This window comes from Sminthopsis crassicaudata, chromosome 2, assembly GCF_048593235.1.
Source record: "Sminthopsis crassicaudata isolate SCR6 chromosome 2, ASM4859323v1, whole genome shotgun sequence".
Classification (NCBI taxonomy): domain Eukaryota; kingdom Metazoa; phylum Chordata; class Mammalia; order Dasyuromorphia; family Dasyuridae; genus Sminthopsis; species Sminthopsis crassicaudata.
In genome coordinates, this window is record NC_133618.1 from 505,251,789 (window position 1) to 505,276,362 (window position 24,574).

The 24,574-nt window shown below is 37.2% G+C and overlaps 1 protein-coding gene across 5 annotated transcripts in view; it reads right to left on the bottom strand.

The window, feature by feature from the left end:
- VAV2 (vav guanine nucleotide exchange factor 2) overlaps window positions 1–24,574 on the bottom strand; it is a 432,898-nt gene that overhangs the window by 73,725 nt on the left and 334,599 nt on the right. For 3 of the 5 annotated variants that reach the window (XM_074294052.1, XM_074294053.1, XM_074294050.1), the window contains exons 5-7: window positions 10,826–10,928; window positions 8,288–8,302; window positions 5,463–5,561 (exon numbers count right to left, since the gene is read on the bottom strand). In XM_074294052.1, coding sequence (XP_074150153.1) covers window positions 5,463–5,561; window positions 8,288–8,302; window positions 10,826–10,928 — 217 coding nt within the window. The remainder of the gene's footprint in view (window positions 1–5,462; window positions 5,562–8,287; window positions 8,303–10,825; window positions 10,929–24,574) is intronic. The other 2 variants (XM_074294054.1, XM_074294051.1) reach the window with 1 other exon arrangement.

The window sequence follows — 24,574 nt, forward strand, 5'->3', positions numbered from 1 at the left end:
GAACAGGTCTCCCTCCTCAGGCTTCCTATGACATTTCCTATTTATTTCTTTGGGGAGTATGGAATTTAGGGCTAGAAAGAACTTTGGAGATCATCTAATGTTCTCTTCTGGTCTCTAGTTTCATATTTCTAACTGTCTCTAACACTCTGAATTGGATATTCCATAGAAATTTTAAACTCATTATGTCCAAACTGAATCCATTACTTCCCTTCCCATCCCACCCCAAAATTTCCTTTCTTCTTAATATCCTTATATATTGAAGATACTACCATCTTCTCAATCATCCAGGATTGTCCTCCAATCCTCATTTTCTCCTAAACCCTGTATCTAATATATCTTGTATCTCTAGCATTTAGCACAATATCTACCGCACAGTAGGTGCTTAATAAATACCTGCTGAGTTGATATTGTCCTATTTGAACCCTCAGCATCTCTGAGATCTTCATAAACTATCAGTTTACTATGGGTTTCATTATTATCTCATATTATCCTCACAGCAGACCTAGGAGGTAGACAGGCATAAGGAAATGCATTGCCTGGATCTCTCTCTTTATCTTATGTTATATGTGATAAGAGGCAGACTAGAATAATGGATGGAGAATTGACTTGGGAATTCAAGAACAGGCTTCATTCAGTTCCAGCCTCTGGTTATGCGATCCTGTAGAACTAACTTAACCTCTCAGTACTGTGGGCCTTTTGATATTATAAACAGATGTCTAAGGGCTACATAATCATTTAGAAAATCACAAGTTAACATCATGTATGTTCCATTGCATTTTTATTATTTTGTTAAACATTTCCCAATTACATTTTAATCTTATTCAGGCTATTTTAAAGAGTTTTGTGGTCCTTTGCAGCCCCCTGCCCCCCCCCTTCCCCTCCCCCCGCCCAGGATCAGCTCCAGACAATTCTTTAAGATTATGAATGGCAAAAAAGGAATTCATTTGCATTGATGAAAAGCAACTAAGAGAAATGCCTTCCATCAATGAAATCACAGATCCAGTACTTAACCCTATTTGAATATATATATACACAGAGAGAGCACATTTTTAGTTTTACAATGCATGTTATTTATAACATATTACAAATTTATAACATATAACATATGAGATATTTATATATCATTTGATATTCACAACTCAGTGAGGAAAGTATAATTACTATTCCCATTTAGAGATGAAGAAACTGAGGTAGGCAGAGGTTAAGTGATTTCTACAGAGTTATGAAGCAATTAAATGTCTAAGAGTCTAAGATCGATTTGAAAACTCTCTTTGGTCTTTCTGATTCCAATCTAGAGTTCTAACCACTGCACCATTTAGCTTTTATACCCAGGCCCTAGTGAAAAATCAGTGCCTATTCTAATAGACTTGGGATGGAAGTGCCATCTGCATCCAGACAGAGAACTATGGAGACTGAATGTGGACCTTTTTCATCTTTGTTTTGTTGTTGTTTCCTTGTTTTGTTTTGTTTTTTTTCCTTCTAGTGGTTTTCTCCCTTTTAATCTGATTTTTCTTGTGCAACATGATGAATATGTTTAGAAGGACTGCTTCTATATTGGATTGCTTAGGGAGGGGGGCAGGAGCGGAGAAGAGAGAAATTTGCAAAACCTCATGTGGCAAGAGGTTTTGCAGAGATGAATGTTGAAAAGTATCTTTGCATGTATTTGGAAAAATAAAACACTATTGAAAAATAAAAGAAACATCAATGCCTTAAAGATTGACACTATATGACTTTTCTTTTTAAAAAAAATTAATATATTTATTTTTTTTAAATTAGTGAACATAATTTTTTATTAAAGCTTTTTATTTTCAAAACATATGCATGGATAATTTTTCAAAATTAACCCTTGCAAAACCTTGAATATATATTTCTTGTAATATTCTTGGAAAGAGAGAGAACCAAATGTACACATGGAGTAACATTTCCTAGGTAAATGTAACTGAAAGAAATCATTTGAACTTTGTACCATGTAGTATATAGTCTTAAAAAAAATTCAATAGTATTTTATTTTTCTAATCACATGTAAAGATAATTTTCAACATTCATTTCTGTAAGATTTTGCATTCCATTTTTTTCTCCCTTCTACCCTTATCTTCCCCTTCCCCACAAAAGCAAGCAATCTGATATAGTATATACATGTACAATTATTTTAAACATATTTTTATATTAGTTGTGTTGTGGAAAAAAAATCAGAACAAAAGATAAAAGTCACAAGAAAAAGCAAAAATGCATTCAATCTCCATAGTTCTCTCTCTTGATGCAGATAGAATTTTCCATCCCAAGTCTATTAGAATTATCTTGGATCATTGTATCATTGAGAAGAATTAATTAAGTCTATCATAGTTGATCATCATATAATCTTATTGTTACAATGTACAATATTCTTTTGGTTCTGCTCAATTCACTGAGCAGTGATTTTTCTTTGTATCTCCATCACTCAACTGTGCTTTACATACAGTAGGAGCTTAATAAGCACCATACAGAAGAATCACTGTTCTCATTTAACAAACAAGAAAACAAGAATGGCTCACAGAGGAAAAGTAACTCATTCAAGCTGGCTGGTTAATGGGAAAGCCAGAACCAAATCCCAAATTTCCAACTTCAAATGTAGTCTTCTATCTCACCCTTTCTTTTTTTTTTTCTTTTTTTTCTAGCTCAAAAGGTTTTCTGGCCTCCATGCCATTTTTCTCCTGATCTACCTTTTTTGTTTGGTGAGGTAATCGGGGTTAAGTGGCTTGCCCAGGGTCACGCAGCTAGGAAGTGTTAAGTGTCTATGACAGATTTGAACTTAGGTCCTCCTAACTTCAGGGCTGGTGTGCCTTTTTTTTTTTTTTGGAACAAGCTTACTTTGTAAGCTACAATACTGACTATAGCACTTCCCTGCTCTAAGGGGAAAAAACCCAATCTCTCTGGATTCAATGCGACATTTAACATTGTAAACAAATGAGAGCCTGCCAGTACTCGAATGGGGAACTATTGTTGGGGATCAGTTCCTAGCCAGAACCAGCCCAAGACTTGTCCAAGGCAAAGTCTAAAAATCTCTCATACTCTATCCTAAAGCAGTTGTTATATTCCTGCTCTGCTCTGAACCTCAGCTTATATAATTGACTTCCAAAAATAAACAGAGATCAGGCAATGAAGTATCCTAAATCAAATAGACCCAGCATGGATGTTTTCTTCCCCCCTAGATGAGCAAGGTAAATGTTTAGAAAAGGAAGCATCAAGTTCCCAATCAATGGAGTACTGTGAGATTTGAATGTGGTACAGAACTGCAGGAAAGCAAAGATGGAGAGGGAGGCAGGAAAATAGTGTCTGAATGACATCACTGGCTGCTGAAAGAAAGGCTTCTCTTTACAAGCCAGGACAATCAGCATTCATTGACCCCAATTTCCAAGCCAGGAATGTAGTCAGTGAAATATTACTTTAATCCAATTAGTTTCTATGACAAACTTGCCTACTCTACCACATTAAAAAATCCCCACAAAACCAAAAACTATCCAGCAACTAGAAGATAGCCTTGATAAAAGGGCAAGGAAGATGCCACCTGGTTTTCTATTTTTTGTTTTTTTTTTTAACACATGGCTCTTTAGATGCAGCAAATTCATATGCCTTCTCAGAATAGTGGATGCTCATTTATTCTGACAAGGCTGCACATGAAGACCAGGCTTCCCGGACTTCCAACACCTTCTCAGCCTAGAATCCAGCTTAAGTCCCATCTTGTCCCGTATGCTCTCCTCTGCTATGATCTTCTCTGGCATATGAAATCAGTTTGATCCATGCCACAGCACAGTATAGGCTGCTGTTTAATGTATATAAATCTTGCTTCCCTAACCAAGTTGTAAGGCCCTTGGATCCAGAGTTCACATCTTCTCTTTTGGGAATGTCACAGGGATAGTCATTTCAGTAAATCAACTGACAAGCATTTATTAATGGCTACTCTTTTGCCTGACATTGTGACCAGCTGGGATATAAAGACAAAAAAAGAAATAATCCCTACCCTCAAGGAGTTTACATACTATCTGAGAAAAAAGAAACAAACATGTATGTAAATAAATAGATACAAAGTATATATAAAGTAGTGTTGGGGCAAGGAGCACATATATGTAAGCAAGTGAATAACAAAGTAAATAACAATAGGGGCCTTCAGGAATAAACATATTCACAAATAAGTAGATACAGATGAGCTACAAAGTATAATCTTAGAAAGCATTTGCTGATAAAACTACCAGGCTATTCTGGAAATACATCTTTTAATCAAAGGAACTGCTTGTAACTTTAGGGTAGCAGTCCAGGTTTTATAAATCCAAGGATATTGGGTGTTGGGGGAATTGGATTTAATTCTCAACTGTGGCATTGTAGGATTATGGCTCTGAGAACTTGACTGCTAAAATGGAAACAGTGGTGGAGGATCAGGAGAGATGGGTTTGAATCGTCTCTGAAACGGTTTGATCCTGGACAAGTGCCTCAGTTTCCTCATCTATTAAATGGTAATAAGGATGTTTGCACTTCTTTTATAGCGTAAGAAGAAAAGATCTTCCGAAATCTCAAGCTTAACATATCCAAAACAGAACTCATCTTACCTTCACTCTCAATCCATCACCCCACTGAACTTTCCCATTTCTATTTAGGAGTAATGACATTTTCTCAAGCTCTCAGGTTCATAATTTTAGTAGTATCTTTAATCAGATTATCTTCTTTTCCCCACATAAATCTTCTTTCTATCCCCAAGTATCTCAAATCCAACACCTCTCCACTCAATCACCTACCTCACTTCAGTCCCTTTTCATCATTCACCTCCACTACCACTTAGTTGTTCTTCCTGCCTCTCCATTCCACACAACTGCCAGGTACAGATCAGACTATATCATTGCTTATCTCAGTAAACTCCAGTGATTCCCTGCTGGTCTAAGAATAAAATATAAACTTGTTTGGCTTTAAAAACTCCATTTAATATGGTCCTTACTAAGTTTAAATATTCTTTGTTATAATATCATCAATATTATCCTTATTTTTATAGATGGTAAGACTTAGACTCCGTCAAATTAAAGTCATTTATCCAAAGTTACACATAGTCACTGTTGGAGATGGGACTTGACCACTGACTTTCAGAACAACACTCTGCCTCAAACCCTCTACCAGGGGTTCTCAAACTATGGCCTGCAGGCCAGATGCAGGGGGCTAAGAACATTTATGTGGCCCGCCAAGTTATGACAAATGGGCTGAGGGGCGGAGACAGAATGAGAGTTTTTGTTTTTACTGTAGCCCGGCCCTCCAATAGTCTGAGGGACAGTGAACAGGCCTCCTATTTAAAAAGTTTGAGGACCACTGCCACTCCCTCTCATTCTAACAAGGATATCAACTTGCCTAAATTTGAAACAGGGTTACAGCCTCTGGGGAACCTTTTGGTTTCTTCTAACATCTCAATGGCCCTTTAAAAATATGGCCAGAAAAATGATTCTCACCTTTTCAATGTCTTCAAGAGTCCTGTAGTATTTGGCTTCTGTTTCCTGAATTTCTAGCAAGCAGCAATTCCTTTTGTCATCTTCTGTCATTCCCATTTTCTAGAAAGAAAACATTCTTTTAGGCAGTGAGGCTTTCAATCCCTCCTGGCTCACAGACTGGGTCTCCCACACCTATTTCACTGGAGCAGTCTGGACTAAGGCCATGTCCTTTTAAATTAACACTGATAGAACTGGAATGGTGACACACTCACATTCATTAAGAGGATAGACTGATTCTGTTGTGGTTTTTTTTTTTTCTTCTTCTTCTCAATTTCCATTCATACCAACTGCCAGGATTCAGAAATCAAATTATCTCTACTTATTATTTTTAGCCCTCGGAAACTATTCAACTCTATTATACCTAGTGCAATAATAATGATGATGATGTTAGCTGACATTTATATAGCGCTTTGAGTCTTGCAAAAATGCTTTACATACATGATCACATCTGAGTTGTAATCTGCTGGGTGCTGTTAATTACACAGACCGTTAGTTCTTTGAGGGCTGGGACAGAGCCTCTTAATTGAGAGACAATTCACAGACCACGGCTTATGTACCATGGAATCATAGAACTTAACACTGGAACGGACTTGTAGATCATTTAATACAACAAACTCATTTTACCAAGTAGGGATCTAGAAATATTAAGTGATTTATTTTTAGTCATGGTTATAAAAGAAGCAAGACTCAGGATTTGGACACAAGTCGTGACTTCAGTCTAGGATTCTTCTACTATACCATACCATCAGCTGACTTCTGGTATACCATAAGAACAAGGCTTTTTTCTGAAGAGCTTGTAGCTACCTGCTTAAAGGGAGCTTAAAAATCAAATTCATTAGTGAAATGTTGACTATACTTTGAACTTTTTTTTTTTTCTTTTTTTTAACCGCACTTTTTATTTAGCATCACCCTACTCCATCAGTTTCCTCTTTAAAGGGAGGGAAGAAACAGTTCAGCAAAAGTAATCTACACATTAACTGAGTTTAACAGCATTCCACACCTGTAATTCTTCAACTCCTTAAAGAAGGGGAGAGAGGCATAATTCTCATCTCTTCCAATCTGGGCATTAGTCAATATATGGAATGCTTAATTTGGTATGAAAGAGATACTAACAATGGGGTCTTTTAGATCAGAAATATCAAGCATGAAGATTGCAAGTGAACCAGACTAAAAAAGTAATTTTAAAAACAATAACACTTAGGTAATAGTAGTGTGTTGGCTTATGAAGTCAATATGTGACTCAATTTAGAGGCCCTTTTGCTATCTGAGTTTGACACCAGTATTCCAATGGTTTTCTAGAGTGCTTTCTTCCTAAAACTCTGTAAGATAGGCAGTGTAAGTATCTTTAGCACCATTTTAACGAAAAGTAAGTTGAGGCTCTAAAAAACTAAGGGTTTTGCTTAGCATCTCTAAGCTAGTAAAGATACAAGGTGAAATTTGAATCCAGATGTCGTAACTCTAAGTCTGCTATACCAAATAGTGCCATGCCAAATGGCACAATAAATGTGTTTTCTGAGAGGAGCTGGAAGTCTCAAAGAGCTAAAGTTTAAGCCCAAGTAAGGAAAAGATTTCCAAGTCACACTCTACTTCCTAAAAAGTGGCTTGGCCATGGATTTTTATGGTAGACTGAATGAATCAGAGCAGAGTATCCAGTGATGCTCTCACTGGGATCTTTAGAACAGCTTCCTATTCAAATGATAGATAGAGAAAGCCATTCAGAAGCCAATAAAGTCCAAACTTTTTTCCTCTATGGTCCAAAATAAAATTTGAAACATCTACTACCCCATTCTCCAGTGTTGTTCCATTCAGTAAGGAAAGTTAGGTAAATCCCTGCCACAAATATTTTCTTTCCAAGACTAAGAAGGCCTTATATCAAAAAGGCCTTCATGAAGAAAGAGACTTAGGACTAAAATTTCTTCTGTCAAATTAAAATTGTCAGTAGGGAGATCTTTGCATTTCATGTATGCTTCTTATCCTTGAGGAAAATGCTTCAGGCTTATTCCACACTTCTGCCATCTATATGCCATCACTGGGCATGGAGAAGAGACAAGAGCTCCCATAACATTATCAATGCAGGGTAGCTCTTGCAGATGCCAATACATGAAAGAGATGGGGTGAAGGCAGGAAATCAGCCTAGATTTCCTTCTCTTCTTAATTATTCTTGTTAAAAAGATGCTATATTGTTAACTAGGTGCTACTTATTCCTACATTGCTGAAGGCACACAAATGGTATTAACTTTAGAGCAAAACTTCAGTTGTCCTAGACTCAATGCTGGCCTTGAAAGCCAAAGAGAACACAGAAGCAATCCTCATATTGGAAAGTTCCTGACACTGAAAAAGTGGAATCCACAAGGCAAACATTTCCTGGTTTTAGTCTGTGGTATGACCTTTTCTGAGGTCTTAGAGGTCATGTAGTAAAATTCAATGTAATAATTTCTTCTATTGCCTACTTGAGGTGGGCCAAGAATTTGCCAGAAATCCACTGGTGCTGAAGTTATAAGTAATTAATGCTCTCTTGAGTCACAAGAGGGGCATTTATCCTTGTCAGAATGGCAGGAAATGAATGAGCTGATAGGAGAATACTGATGGTAGACTTGACACAAGTGTGTTGTGCAGGTAACACACTCATTCTGGCAACTCTGAGCTATCACTTGCCACTGGCTGGCTGAATTCACTTCAATTCAAAAAACATTTGTGATGATGTATTTGTGGATGCTCTGTATTTGTCCATGTTTGCTTTTATGCCTCATTCCAAAAAGATGCCTCTGCTGGAATCTGTCACTTACCTGCATATATCTAATCTGAAAGCATGAAAGGAGAAGAAGCACAAACAGTTAGCCATGCCCACAATCGGGCACTTCAAAATGGGTCTGGGAGAGAGCCAAGCCCCAGTTCTAACAGTCCATCAATGATATAAGAAAGCCCATTACATCAGCAATACGTGCATACACATCATGGCTCCAATTCTGGAACAGAGCATGGCCACAGAACGCTTCCTCGTACCCTGACTTCAAAGAAAAGGGATGACGTTATTCCCTAAGCTTTTACCTTGAGCCAGAGATCTCCTGATTGTACTTGTGAAGACTCACACTTCAATTCAATGAATACTTGCAGGACACTAGGAATGTGAAGACAACAATCATATTCCTTACCCTCAAGGAGTTTCCATTTCTACTTGAAGAGTAAGAGGAGGACAGAATAGATTTCCATTGCTTTCCATTGACAACAGTGGGCTAATTCCAGGCATAACAGGGGATATAAAACTACCTGCTTTATCACCGAGAGGATGTAGGCATGAAGCGCTATTTCCATCCCATCAGGGATCAACAGGGCCACTCTGTAAATGTTTCAGTTTTCTGGCTGGGAGATTAAGGGCTGCACAAAGCAGTACTTGTAATACATACATCTCTTTCCTAGAACACAGATAAGCAATCTTCCCTTATTCTCCCTGGCAGGCTTTGAAAATAAATCTTAGGACTTTTCATGTGCATTTCAAGATCAAATAAACACCCTAAATGGGGACATCATTGGGAGCTAGGGAAAAAAGGACATATCCTCTCTAAAGAGATAGCAATATGGATTCTGAGACATTTGAGCAGGCAGAGATTTTCATTCAATATTGAATGAATCAATATTAAATCCCTTAATTTTCTACAATTTCAATTTTTATTGTTATCATTATATTTTACCCACATTTTTTTTTTAAGGCAATTGGAGTTAATTGACTCGCCCAGGGTAACAGAGCTAGTAATCATCTAAAGTCTGAATTGAACTCAACCTCCTGATCTAGGACCAGTGCTCTCCAGATATGTCTTAGACATACAGCCTGGGTGTCAAAGAGGCCTTCATGAGGAAAAATACTGAAATTTGGGACTAAAATTTCTTCTGTCAAATTCAAAATTGTCAGCAGAGAGATCTTTTTATTTCATGTATGAACATTGAGAAGGCCCTATGGTTGGGAGAAGGAAAACATTGAATCAATCCACATAGTGTTTTCAGTGATTAATTTGAATTATCTATCCAAACAGGCTTGGGTTGAGAACCATTCTCTATTATTAGGGTAGACCAGAGTTGGATTCACACAGTGGGCAAACTGAACTTCCTAAAATATATATATATAAAGAAACATACCCCTCTCCTTGCCTTGGAAATGGCCTTCCTGACTTTGACAGGGAAATTCAGCCTTAGGAATCCTACCCAGACCCATTCCCCTGGGTCAAAGGAGGCAGGTGAATATGCACCATCTGTAAGTATTCTACAGAGAGGAGCTGTGGGTCTTAACCATACTTGTTCTTTATACTTTCTTCCTGATCTTGGCTATTGCATTGCATATATGGGAAGAGAAGAAACCCACAAGATAGAAAATTAGAACCACCTTTCTCTTAAGAGCAGGTTTGAAAAAAAAAAAAAAAAAAAAGCAGATTTGTTTGGTGTGGGAAGTAAACACTGGTCCAAAAGGCATTGATTCACATTTGCCTCTAATGTGGCACCAGTTAAACCAATAGACATTCCCTCAGAATGAGAAATGTCTCTTTGAAAGGTAATTTGGAGTTGTTTTCCTAGCTCTGTCTTTTTTTCTACCATCAGCAGCTGGTTAGTACAACACTAAGTTTAAAAAAACCCACAAATATGGTGTCTGGGTAATATCCAATTTTGTTCGGTGGCAGCACAGGGTTTCACAAAAACAAATCCACACAGAAAGGACTTGTTGGTGGTTTAGTAAAGAAGCAAAGCCTTTGGGTCACAGAGGCGTAATAAAACTCTACCAGTATGTTTCAACCTCACAACTACATGCACCACCTTTAAGCAAGGAAAGCTGGTGGCCTTAGGAAAGAAGAGTTACACTTGATAAAAAATATATGTATATATACCCATAGTGGGAAGCTGGCTTCAGACAGATTATTAGTCAAGTCTCTTGGAAGTAAATATATTTGCCACATAAAAGATGCACAGCTGGCTAATTGAGCCAATATCAGCCTCATCGTTCTGTGTACAAAAGGATGAAATGATACCCGCTGTGTGCAATGGGGACTAAGCAACTATTTGTAATGCTGTTTTTTGCACTGAGAACTTAGAACTTTGCAAATCCTTCAGAGAATTCCATAGCAACACATTAAAAAAAAATCTTACAAATGATACTAGTGGCTCTAATCTAGTTTCTTTCTGCCTTTTCACAAAGACCCAAACAATCAGAAGAGATGCGTCAGCAGATTTCGATGGTTGCTGCTTCTAAATATAAGACAAGGAGGGTGAGGGATGGGGATGGGGACACACACACACACACACACACACACACACACACACACACACACAAACCACATTACCATAGGCTGTTGGACTTCCACTTTAATAATATCCTCATAGATATCATCACCTTCATCTTCACATGGGACACAATCATAGATATCCTCACCCAGATCATGTTCGCTGAAACAAGATGAATACAATATTAGGAGTGAACAGACATGCTCCTATAACCTTGTAAATGAACAAGGCAAACCAAGTCAATAAATAGTAAGGAATTGGTAGCTCTAAATTAATTTTAGGATTATGTCTAACAAATGAACAGCACTGAGGTTGCATCTGCATGGGCAGTGTGAAGTAGTGAGGGCAGGCAATAAGCCAAGATCTGTCGGCAGCTTACCATGCATGAGTGTTTTGGTGCCAGGAGACACAGAATATGAAAATTGGAAGGGACCTCAGAACACAGAATGCCAGAATGCAAAATTTAGAATGTGAGAATTGGGACGGGAAAAACAGAATATTAAGCTATAGAATAACACAATGTTAAGAACTAGAAGGGACTTCATATTTCATTTGATCCAACTCTCTTTTTACAGGAAAGAAAACATATAGGAAAAATAGGTGACCATTCTGATTTAAAAATTGCCAAGTAGTCATTATCAACAGTGTGGTCGAAATTGGAGTCTAGCCCTCTGTTCATTAAGGAAAAGAAAAAGGAGAAAAAGCATTTATTAACTGATTACTATGTTGCAAATACTTTATATCATACATATGTGCATGTGCACATATGTATATGGGTATATATAGTATGTGTATATAAATAATATATATTATATTTATCACAAATACATATTGTATATGCTTATATACATATGGGTATATATATGTATACATATATGTATGTATACATGTGTGTATGCATACTTTACAAATATTATCTCATATGATCCTTACAAAAACCCTGGGAGGTAGATGTTATTATTCTCCTTTTTCTAGTTGAGTAAACTAAAGTAGGTTAAAGTGAAAGGCCTTATCCAAGATCACACTGCTAGTTAAATATCTGGGGGTCATATTGAATTTAAGTCTTCTTGATTTGGGGTGCAGAGCTCCATCTATTGTGCCATTTAGCCTCCATTAAATATCCTGCTTTGAGTAATCTGATGTGCCTTTCATGCTAGAATCCCAATGTATCTTACATTCAATGATCTCAATATAGTCCTTAATAGCTGTCTCTGAAAGTAAAGACAAAGAATCCCCCCCTTCAATTTCACAATTAAAGGAATCAGAGTGCTAAAGAGTACCCCCACCCCAAAGCCAAAAAGTTAGGTACCACAGAGATCAACTTTGGAGTTTCCAAGATCCTACTGCTCCTTGAAATTACTGCCCTTTATCTCCATTTGCAAGAAATAAAATTCTAAAGAAACACAACTATTACCTTCAATACCTGCCTTTCTCAGACATATCTATAACATTATGTAACCTAGTCTTTCTTCTGCCTTTACAAACCTATGTAGACATTTTCAGTTAGAACATAAAAGGGAAATCCGTCGGTATGTCATTTCTAATATATATATATATATATATATATATATATATATATATATATATATATATATATATATATGTATGTATGTATTCCTGAGGAACCTGCCTGGGAAGGGGCCTTGAGAGTTTCAAATGTAAGCTATCTAATCTCAATATTTAAAGAACCAAATGATTTTTTATCAATTGATGCCCAGGGATGGTCCCCAGGGTTTAGACAATAGATCTTATAAACAATCAATCCAAAAGGTGTGGGGGGGGGGGGGGAGAGGAGTGTATGCATGCATGCACATGCATATATTTGTATGGGAGGTGGGAGGGAAAGATACAGAAAGCCTTGACAAAAAGGGAAATGGAAACAAATGAATGCAAATTAAAAAAAAAAAAACCCTCTAAGATAACACCTCAATTTATTTAACTACCAAACTGGCTAGAAAGATGAGGCATTTGATAAATGTTGGGGGGGGGAAGGAGGGGAGATGGGAAATTAGTACAACAATGCACTATTGGTGAAACTATGAACTGGTCAAACAATTCCGGAAAACATTTTGGAATTACATACAAAAGGTTGTAAAACAGTATATACACTTTGACCCAGTGAGATCAAAGAAAAGGTGAAAGGACCTACTTGTACAAAAATATTTATAGCAGCTTATTTTGTGCTAGCAAAGAATTGGAAATTGAGAGGATACCTAGAAATCGGGAATGGACAAACAAATTGTGGCGTATAATTATGATGAAATACTATTTTGTTTAAGAAATGATGACCAGGATGCTTTCACAAAAACCTGGAAAGACACCAACCAATGCAGAGTGAAATAAACAGAGCCAGATGACCATTGTACATAGTAACAACAATATTGTAAAGGTGATTAACTGTGAAAAACTAATCAAACTATGACACAAGGAAGTTCCAAAGGACTCAGATGAAAAATGAAAAAAAATTTAGAGAGAATACTGAACTTTGAGTTCCTATTGAAGTGTACTTTGAAAAACTTTTGCCTTTTTGATGTGTATGTTTTCTTTTGTAACATGACTAACATGGAAATATGTTTTACATACCTTCACATTTATAATCAGTATCAAATTATTTGCTTTCCCAGTGGGTAGGGGAGGGCAAGAAGGAGGTAGAGAATGTAGAACTTAAAATTTTAAAAAATGAATGTTAAAAATATTTTACATGTAATTGGGAAGTATTTAATGAAATAAATAAGAAAGTTTTAAAACATAAAAAAGGATTATCAATAAGAATTTTGTCATCAAATAAGTGATATCATAAAGCAAAAATCTACCATCAACCAATTAAAAAAAAATCAGTGAATGAAGCCTGAATGTGGATCAAAGCCAGCATTTTCATCTTTGTTTGTTTGGTTTTTCTTTCTTGTGATTTTTTTCCCTTTAGGAAAAGGGAAATCAGACCCTTTTAGTCTGATTTTTCTTGGACAACATAACAAATATGGAAATATGTTTAAAAGGACTGCACAGGATTAACCTGTATTGGATTGCTTGCTGTCTTTGAGAAGAGGTAGGGAGAAAAATCTGGAACACAAAGTCTTACAAAAAAATACTACTGAGAAAAAAAATCAGTGAAATTTCCTTTTAATCTGTATGAGATCATTTCAATCTTATACAGTCAGAAGGAGGGAAGAAAAAGGTCATAGAACAAGATTTTCCATTCCATCTAACTATTGGATAAACCACCTAGCCATAAGGCAAGTAATCTCCTTTGTTTTACAAGTTGACAAAATTGATTTCCATTCAAGATTCCCTCACAATTCTGATACAGGAATTTACCAAATCTATCTAGAACAGACAGACATGCAACCCGCAACCCACAACCCTCCTGAGGGCGGCCTAAGCCAGATTAAAATGTAGTTCCTATCGGATTCTAATTTGTTGATGTATTAATTTTTTAAAAAAGAGAAATACATAAACATATGTGGTGTTCTAAGTCAATATGAAGCCCACAAGGATACTTATGTATGGGTTAGAAACCCTTGCTTTTGTTTGTGCCAGATACCACTGACCCAGAGTGTGTGCCCCACTATCCCTAAGCTACAAATTATAGGACTGTTCCTAAGGTGTGCATAAGCAAAACCCTTTTGGATCCAGGCCTTAGAGGCTAGCTGGCTTTTGGAGCCCTTGCCCTCTTTAGTCTTCCCCCTTAAGTCAACAAGTATTAGTAGACTTTTATGCTAACCAAGCACAAAGCTCCATTTCTTGCTGCGAAGGGAAGCCCAGCACATTTGTGCCAGCTCTTTTCTTTGTGCCAGGGTTTCCTTTCAACCCAGCAGGCGATAGGATCTCATATCCTGTGTTCAAAGGTCGGCTCCACCAAAGCTCACTTCCAGAAGTCATTGAAATGCTGCAGAACGTTCCCTGGGACAGTTGGGGCCAGAGGAAACATTCAGGTGGATGAGGGGGGTAGGGAGGCGTGTGCGGAAATGATAATATAGGATGGCTGCCAGCGGCACACAAAACCCTGGTGGAACTGTAATCCAATAAACTTGAATCAAAAATAAACAAGTCCCAGAAGCCCTAATCTATTGCATCAACTATAGTTTAAGGCTGTGCTTTCCCCCCTTCGGTTTACAAGGGCAGAAGGAGAAACAGCTCTTTTAAGGAGTCATGCCATAGTGTGAAAAGCAGCATGGCTTTCTAGAGAGTTAGTCTTGGGGTAAAGACCAGAGGAACTGCCTCTGATATACACTGGCTGACATGTAACTTCTCAGTGTCCCAAGAAACTCTTTTAAGACTATGTGTTGCACATATAATCTAGATCAGATGACTTGCCATCTTGGGAAGGAAGAGAGAAAAGAGAGGGAGAAAATTTTGTGAATCCCAAATCTTTCAAAAATTGAATGCTGAAAATTGTCTTTATATGTAATTGGAAAAAATAAAATACTAATAATTTTTAAAAGTTATGTTACATAGAGATTGAATGTAAACCAACATATGCTACAACTTCTGTGGTTTTTTTTTTTTTCCCTCATGACTTTTCCCTTTTGTTATGATTTTTCCCTCCCAACAAAATTCATAAAGGAATGTATATTTAGGGGCAGCTAGGTGGCTCAGTGAATAGAGAATCAGCCCTGAAGTCAGGAGGACCAGAGTGACCTTAGACATTTAACACTTCCTAGCTTTGTGGTCCTGGGCAAGTCACTTAACCCCAATTGCCTCAGGAGAAAAAGAGGAAAGAAAGGAGGAGAGGCAGAGGCAGAGGCAGAGGCAGAGGCAGAGAGGAAAGAAGATGTATATTTAAAAAATTAATATGCATGTATAATCAGGAGGGGGAAAAACAATAAAAAAGGGAGGGAAAATTATGTTGCAAAGTAGGTGCTGGTCTGTATCAAAAGAGGGGTATTTTCTCCTTGGTATTGTCATTTGATGTATATGGAAAGACCACAAAACTAGAAAGCAGGAAACTTGGATTCCAGTCCCAAAGATTGGCAGGAATGTTTTTGAGAAAATTTTTCTGTATTAATCAATTTTTAAAAGCCCATTTCATTTAGCAGGTCTCTGGTGATCAGCGAAAAGGACAATAAACTTAAGATTTCCCTGCCTCAGAAAAACTTAAATCTACATACTACCAGGCAACCAAGACATGGGGATAAATAACAGGGGCACCAGTTATCTCTTCAAGTTTCTATCAATCTTGGATGATCCCACACTTTAGGTCAACAAGGCAGCGCATAAAGAAAGGTCATTGTCAAGGATATCAAATAGAGGGAAGTTTTCAGAGAAACTAAAATTAGGCGATGTGAAAGGCAAATTAAGTCTTTTACTTTTACTTCCTCCAAAGTGAAGATCAGCTTTGACAGAATCAATCAAGGGCAGGGTATGAAAGAGAGGGGGAAAGGCCCAAGGGATTATAAGTTGTTTTTTTTTTTTTTCTTAGAATGTTAAAACCAGCAAGAGCCCTTGGAGAAGCAGATTGTTAGAGCAAAAAGTGACCTTAGAACATAGTATGGTGAAACTAGAAGGAAGATTTAGAGAGTATCTGCCCTGACCACTTCACTTTACATAAAGAGAAGCTGAGGCTCAGAGAGGAGTTACTTACCCTGTATTTGCTTTACTGGATTGGTGTAAGAAAAAAAAAAAATTAAAGAACCTAAGACTGTCCTATGTAAGTTGTAAGAAGTTATACAAATTTAAGGCATAACTGAAGGATTACTCTCTCTACTATTCCTCAAAGGTCTTGGAAATCATCATACTAGAACCAGTGTGGGTATAGATCAATGACTATGACACATCAGTGAAGAAGGATTTGGCACTGTTCCACTATTCCCAGATCCTTGCCATCTCTGTTACTTTTTACTGAGATTGCTGTGTGCACATTCAGCTTACTCAAAACACAGGGGGCTAGGGCAGCAAGTTGGTGTAGTGATAGAGCACCAGCCCTTGGTCAGGAGGACCCGAGTTCAAATCTGATCTCAGACACTAACATTTCCTGACTGTGTGACCCTGGGCAAGTCACTTAACCTCAATTGCCTCAAGTTAAAAAGCAAAATAAAACAAAAAACAATACCCACGGCTGTCTGACATGTTTACACCTGCTCTTATTTTGTTGATTCACATAGAGATCTGCAGGCACAAACAGTCAAGAATTTTGCAAACTTCATGCTTAGAAACAGATTTGGGTCACTCTTCTTTGTTCCACCAACTGTTCGTGATTTATAATCTAGGGTGGTAACTTTAGAAGGTAGAGCTAAGTGGCACAGTGGATAGAGTGCTGGGTCTGAAGGTGAGAAGATATAAGTTCAAGCGCAGCCTCAGATACTTATTTGCTTTGTTAGTCTGAGTTAGTCACTTACCCTGCTTACCTCAGTTTCTTCATCTGTAAAATGGGGTGAAGGAGGAAATGACAAACCACTCTAATTTCTTAGTCAACAAAACCCCCAAAAGGAGTCACAATTCCTTACTTATATATATTTATATAGCATCCATGTGCCCGGTATTGTGCTAAGCATTTTACAAATAGGATCCTCACAACAAACCTGCAAAGTAGATGCTATTATTATCTCCATTTTATAGTTGAAGAAACTGAAGCAAACATTAAATGACTTGCCCAGAGTCACATAGCTGGTAAGAATCTGAAGACATATCTAATCTCACATCTTCTTGACTCCAGATCCAGCTAGATTCTATACACTATAGTCAGTCTTAGCATTTACTGTAGTCTGGTGAAGTCAAGGGACAAAGTAGAAAAAACAAACAAATTAAAAAACAAAAAACAAAAACAAAAACAAAACAAAACAAAACAAAACAAAAAAAAAAAAAAAAACCACAAAAAAACAGATGCCCCTGGATTGGTCCTTGAATTTAGAGGAATCCCTTCTGTTTCCAGATATATTCTCCTGGTGGCTGCACCAGAGTTCATGAAATAATCTGTATCTCTCCTCTTAATTTCAGAGGCAGAACTGAATGTGGAGTGTACTGGCTGCTTTTTGAGTATTTAAGCTCTCTAGGTCTCATATTCTTCACCTATAAGACAAGGGGTCTGGATTAGAGAGATTCTGAACTTCTATCTAGCTCTAGGATCCCTTACTTTTAAATTTTTCTTGAATTTGTATAATGATACTTTACTGTTAACAAAGGTGTTTACACTCATCTTATTTGTGCAGTGGTTTTCATGTTCCTTTTACAAATGAGGAAACTGTGGTCCAAGATAAACCATGTGGTTTGCTCAAGGAATTATATAGCATAGGAAGAGGTCAGAATATGACTTAGAAGCCAGAGTCTGGCTTCTGATTTCTGGTCTAGAGCACTTCCCACAATACTAGACGGCTGGCCTCTCATACAGGCTAAAGCATTGATAAAAAATGCCCAGCTACTTCTCAAAAGAGCTAGGTGGCTTGTTAAGCCTCTCTATCACTCATTAGAACAGACTGATTAGCTCGTTATCACTTGGAGTAGTCCTTCCTGATGCAGAGGATAAACATAAATTAGATAAGTACCGGGAAAGTTATAGATCATCCTATTCTATTTTTTGCCACGGGATCCAGATGGCTCTGGAGAAGAAAATGAGACAGTTGACTTTGCATAGCCCTACTTCACTTAAATTCACCTCACTTGCATGTCATGGCATCACCTCCCTGATGTCATAGTCATCTTTGAGAATGAAGAACAAACAGCAACAAGAAGAAATCCAGGACCACCCATTCACTCCCTCTGAAATAGCTCAAGAGGGTCCCCATCCTAAAGAAAGGGAAAGAGATAGTCCATGGGGAGTTTTTCCTCATTACTTTCTAAAAACACTTTAAATCATCTCCAGGGAATGTGGAGGGGGGCTGCCGGCCAAAATATTCTTCTACCTTTCCAATCATCCCTCCTTTCCTTTCTTCTAATACACTTCCTTGATGGGAGGGTCGGGGCCATGGGACTGGCTACTACTTTCATCTTCCTACTATCCTCACTTTGCTTGCATTTGTATGTAATAAGAGCAGCAAATAGCCTCAATTCCCTGTCTTCAATCTCAATATCATGGCTTGGAAACCCCATTTGTTAATAAAGACAGAATTCAACCAAAAAAAAAATAGCAGCTCCTTCTCTGTAAAAAACCAAGGACAGTGATGTCCTGAACTAGGACTAAGCTGACCTATTAATTTAATTAAACATGTCCAGAAACAGAGCAAATTCTTGATTATCCAGTATTCTACAAAGAGGAAGCTATTAACCAACACTTTTCCAGCTGTGCATTCTCAGCCCAACTTGTATTTGAAAAAAGCAAATAGAGGGAGAAATTTCCCTTCTGAGTCATAAAAGCAGTTTCTAGGGAATGTCCACAGTTCAGTTTGTGCTTGGCCCATTCATCTGCCCATACCCATGACTTTTTCAGTCTCAGACAGTGATAGCTCATGTTCCCAATGATGATGATGTCTGGCAAGATTAGAAAAAGCCTTTTGAGTCAGAACAGCAAGGTCTGGTCATGTTTAGTCTAGCTTTGGGTCTAAGTGGTATTTTACTGCATTCTAATTCTTTCATAGTTGATCATCATCAAAGGGTGTGCATTTGTTTCTGTGGGTGTGTTGAGTCTCACTTAAAAGAATATTTGATTCTCCATCTCATTCCTCAGTCACAGCAGGCTTATACACACAGTAGGTGCTTGATAAATATTTTCTTAATGAGTTCTTTTTTCCAGCATGATCCCACATATGGGAGTTAATTAAGATTTTTTCAACCAAGTCTCATGGAAAAATATCAATTCCTCAGTTTAGCTTTTAAAAACTTTCACAACCTGGTCCCAACATATCTTTCCAGCCTCGCTTTTATATTCTTCAATCCAGCCAAAACTGTACTCTCTGTTCTTCATATGCTATAGGTATTCCATTTTTCTTTTCCTGCCCTTACACCCTTATGTCTGTAATGTACTCTCTCCTCTCCACTTCCCAGGCTTCTTTCTCTTTCCTTATTATCTGTTGAGGGACAGGTCAATTCTCCGAGAGCCTCCACAACTGTGGATCATAGAATCTGAAGGGGCAGCCTTTGCTGACACAGGTGTTGTGGCCTGGGAATGAGATAAATTGGAGGCAGGAGAAAGAGGAGAGAGGTCAGACAATGCAATGGCCTCTCAGTCAGAGAGGTCAGAGAATGTCAACTGCCTCTCAGTCTCCTTGTATCATCATCTCACAAGAGGAGATCTATTCTGGGTTGGATCTCCAGCAGCCACTGTCAGGTAGCTCCCATGTATTCCAACAATTATCCAGCTTACTTTTGCATGAAAATTTCTCTGATCCATTCCCCTTTATCTGGTAGTGCCCTCCCTCTCAAACCATCTTGTATTTAATTCCTTTGTATATATTTTTATTTATGCAGTTAATATTTAACAATGTATTTTAACATATATTTGTTAATAATAGCTAATAAATATAATAATAAAGCTCAGCACTTTATCATTAGTTCTGAGGAACTGTTTGACTTATTGTATTTGTATCCCTGGTGTCTAGCACAGTGCTTAGCCCATAATAGACAATTTCATCTCTTTTCAGTAGTCCTTTGGAAGTCTTGGCCATGACAAATTCAGGAATTGAAAAAGTAAAAGACTAGCCAGGGAACCCACAGATCTGTTTTGCTACACAGGACCTTGAGCTAATTGTTTCTCACTCCTGGCCCTCAGCTATCTCACTTGGGAAATAAAGGACTTGAAAAGGCAAGATGATGCAATAGAAAGATGATTAAATTAAAATCATAGAACTTGGGTTTGTTCCTGGTCCTGCTACAGACTACCTTTAGCATTTATTTGGAATTTAATAATATTCAATTTAAAAAGGCACCATGTCTGGGAAGATAAAAAGTAAAAACATCCCTGGTCTTCAAGAAGCTTGCTTTCTCCTGAGAACTTAGGCTAAAGAAATCAGCACCAGATAGTCTTAAAAAGGAGAGATTACTAACAAGGGAATCAGAAAAGGCATCTCTCAGGCATAGGAACTGAACTTTGAAGGAAGCTGGGGAGGCTTAATTTTTTTCAGCTTTAATTTCTTCTTCTGTATAATGAAACTAGAAAAGAGGTTCTTTTGTGCCCTTAACCCTTGTGGCTGTCTGGTGAAATCATTCTTCTCAAAACGGTTTTAAGGAACTGAAGGAAATATTAACTTTTAGTTAGAGGCTATTTAAGTATTTTTTCCCCTTTCCAAGTTGCTGGATTCTTTCAAATTTATCAATCATCATCAGGTAATAATAAGAGTAGATGATCTCTGAGGTTTCCCTGCCTGTTCCATTTCCATAATGTGGGGAGGAAGGGGAAAGGGGGGAGAGGAAGGGGAAAGGAGGAAGAAAGAAGAGGGAATTGGGAAGGCAAAGCAAATCTTAGGTGAAAGGGGAGGGAGGGCAAGGGCAAGGGGAAGAGGAAGGATAATGGGAAGGGAGGGGAAGGAAAAGAAAGGGGAAGGAGAAAGAAAAGGAGGAAGAGGGGAGAGAAGGGAAGGAAGCCTACCAGAACTGTGATTTCATTGGAATATGGAATTTTCTGGGAGGAAACTCCTATCAAAGGGGATTAGTACCTATTCCTCAACTCAGTTTCAGGGAGTTGCATTGGGGCACTGAGAAGTTAAATGATTTTCCTGGAGTCACACAACTCTAAAACCTAAGACATAGCTGCAATCTCTAAGGTCCCTAAATACCCCCTCCCCTAGATGGCAGATAGTCCAATACATTAAATATGTTAAAATATATGTTAAATCTAATATCTGTATGAATATTTATACAGTTATCTTGCTGCACAAGAAAAATCAGATCAAGAAGGAAGGGAAAAAACTGCAAAAGAAAACAAAATTCAAACACCATGTTTTATGTTCTATGGTTCCTTCCAGCTCTAGTATTCAATAATTTCATATATTCAGCAGCTATTTATTAAATATCTACCATGTGTAACTGGTACTAAGTAAGATACATTCCCTCATGAAGTTGACAAACTAGAAAGAATTATATATATTAAAAACTGTAAAGCAGTGGGGAACATGAAGAAGAGCATGAGGTATATATATATATATATATATATATATATATATATATATATATTTTTTTTTTTTTTTTTTTAATAAATATAAAAATGCTACACATGGTAGAAATGAAGGGGATCATGGCGTAGGGAGGATAGTGGTGATCAGGGAATTGAGTAGATTCTATCAAACAACTTGAGTGATTCTAATTCTGTGTCTTATTTCCTCCACTTCCTCTTCCAACTTATCATTTTATTTTTCATTATGGTCAGTATTATTAACAAATGTGAAATCCTGATAAGGATTTAAGATTTTTCAACCAAGTCTCATGGAAAAATATCAATTCCTCAGTTTAGCTTTTAAAAACTTTCACAGCATGGCCCCAACATAGCTTTCCAGCCTCGCTTTTACATTCTTCAATCCAGCCAAAAGTTTTTAGGTAACTTGAAAGATATTCTTCTAAGCAGGATACCATCCAGCACCAAGGGGATGTAGTATGAGGGAGAGCAGTTCTGAACTTTGTGAGCCATGCAACCTCTAAAACAGTTGCAGCCCTCACATCTGTTTCAGAAGGCCTTGGCTGCCAGTGTCTCTGATAAAAGTCTAATTTCTAAAATATTTAGAGAACTGAATCAAATTTATAAGATTATAAGCCACTCTCCAATGATAAATGATCAAAGGAGATGAACAGGCAGTTTTGAGATAAATAACTTTTCTCTTTTTTTAATTTAAAATTTTTTTCTTTTTCTTCCCCCCTTCTTTTTTGTTAAAACTTTTTATTTACAAAATATATGCATGGGTAATTTTTCAACATTTACCCTTGTAAAACCTTCTGTTCCAAATTTTCCCCTCCTTCCCTCCACCCCCCTCCCCTAGATGACAGATAGTCCAATACATTAAATATGTTAAAATATATGTTAAATCTAATATCTGTATGCATATTTATACAGCTATCTTGCTGCACAAGAAAAATCAGATCAAGAAGGAAGGGAAAAAACTGCAAAAGAAAACAAAATTCAAACAACAACACAGAGAGTGAGAATGCTGTATTGTGTTCCACGCTCAGTTCCCACTGTCCTCCCTCTGGGTGTAGATAGCTCTCTTCATCACTTGCTCAGTGATATATCACTCAGTGGAACTGGTTTTAATCATCTCATTGTTGAAGAGAGTCATGTCCATCAGAATTGATCGTTGTATATTCTTATTGTTACTGTGTATAATGGTCTTCCTGGTCCTGCTCATTTCACTCAACATCAGTTCATGTAAGTCTCTCCAGACCTCTCTGTATTCGTCCTGCTGGTCATTTCTTACAGAACAATAATATTCCATAACATTCATATACCATAATTTATTCAGTCATTCTCCAATTGATGGGCATCTACTCAATTTCCAGTTCCTTGCTACTAAAAAAAGGGCTGCCACAGATATTTTTGCACATATGGGTTCCTTTCCCTTCTTTTGGTCTCTTTGGGATATAAGTCCAGTAATAACACTGCTGGATCAAGGGGTATGCACAGTTTGATAACTTTTTGAGCCTAGTTCCAGAATGGTTGGATCCATTCACAGTTCTACCAACAATGTATCAGATAATTAAAGCTATCTATAGTATATGTAAAAAAAAAAAAAAAAAAGTTTTAAATCATTACTTGTTAGGATTACAAGGTGAGAATTCAGGTTGTCTGGACAGTTCTCTGGCTCAGAATTCACCTTTGGTTCAGGCCTTTAAAGGGAGTTTACACGTTTGGAATTCTGAGGGAGCAAGTTCATTGGTTGAAGTGTTTCTCACAAGCCCCATTGAATTCTCACTACAATCTCTTCAAGGATAAAAGAAGACAACATTGGGCCCAGAGAAGTAGTCTACTCTGGGACAGAGTTAGGATGGCACTCTGAAGGAAGAAGGGTCTGGCTGAGAGAGTGAGTTAAGACGGCAGTCCCCAAGGACAACTTAGAGACAACTGGACCTTTACAATTCTGGACCTTTACAATTACTGATTAGAGAAATGTAAGTGAAAATAATTGAGATACCATACATCATACCCATCAGACTGGTGAATATGACAGGAAAAGAAAATATTAAATGTTTGAGAAGATGTGGGGAAATTAGAACATTAATGCATTATTAGTGGAGTTGCAAAGTGATCCAACCATTCAGGAGAACAATTTAGAACATAAAGTTTTAAAAAAGTTTTTTTTTAAAAATGAATGTTGAAAATTATCTTTACACATATTTGGAAAATAAATACTACTGAAAAAAATAAAAGTAAAAATAAAATAAGAAAAGAAATGATGAGCAGATAGATTTTAGAAAAACCTGAAAAAACTTGCATGAACTGATGCTAAGTGAAGTGAGAAGACATTGTACACAGTAATAACAAGATTATATGATGATCAACTACAATAGGCTTAGCTCTTCTCAGTAATACTATGATCTAAGACTGTTCCAAAACACTCAAAATGGAAAATCCTCATCCAGAGAAAGAACTTTGGAATCTTAATGCAGATTAAAGCATACTATTTTCACTTTGTTGTTGTTGTTTGTTTTTTATTTCTTATGACATCCTTTTTGTTCTGATTCTTCTTTCACAACATGGAAATATGTTTAACATGATCATTAACCAATAACCTATATCAAACTGCTTACTCTCTTGTGGGAGGGATGGAAAAACAGAAGAAAAATTTGGAGCTCTAAATCTTCCAAAGATGAATGACTATCTTTACATGTAATTAGAAGAAATAAAATAATACTAAGTGAAAAAATACATAGGAAAGAAAGCTTTGGCTGCAATTGTTATGGAGTGTGTGTGTATGTGTGTGTGTGTGTGTGTGTGTGTGTGTGTGAGAGAGAGAGAG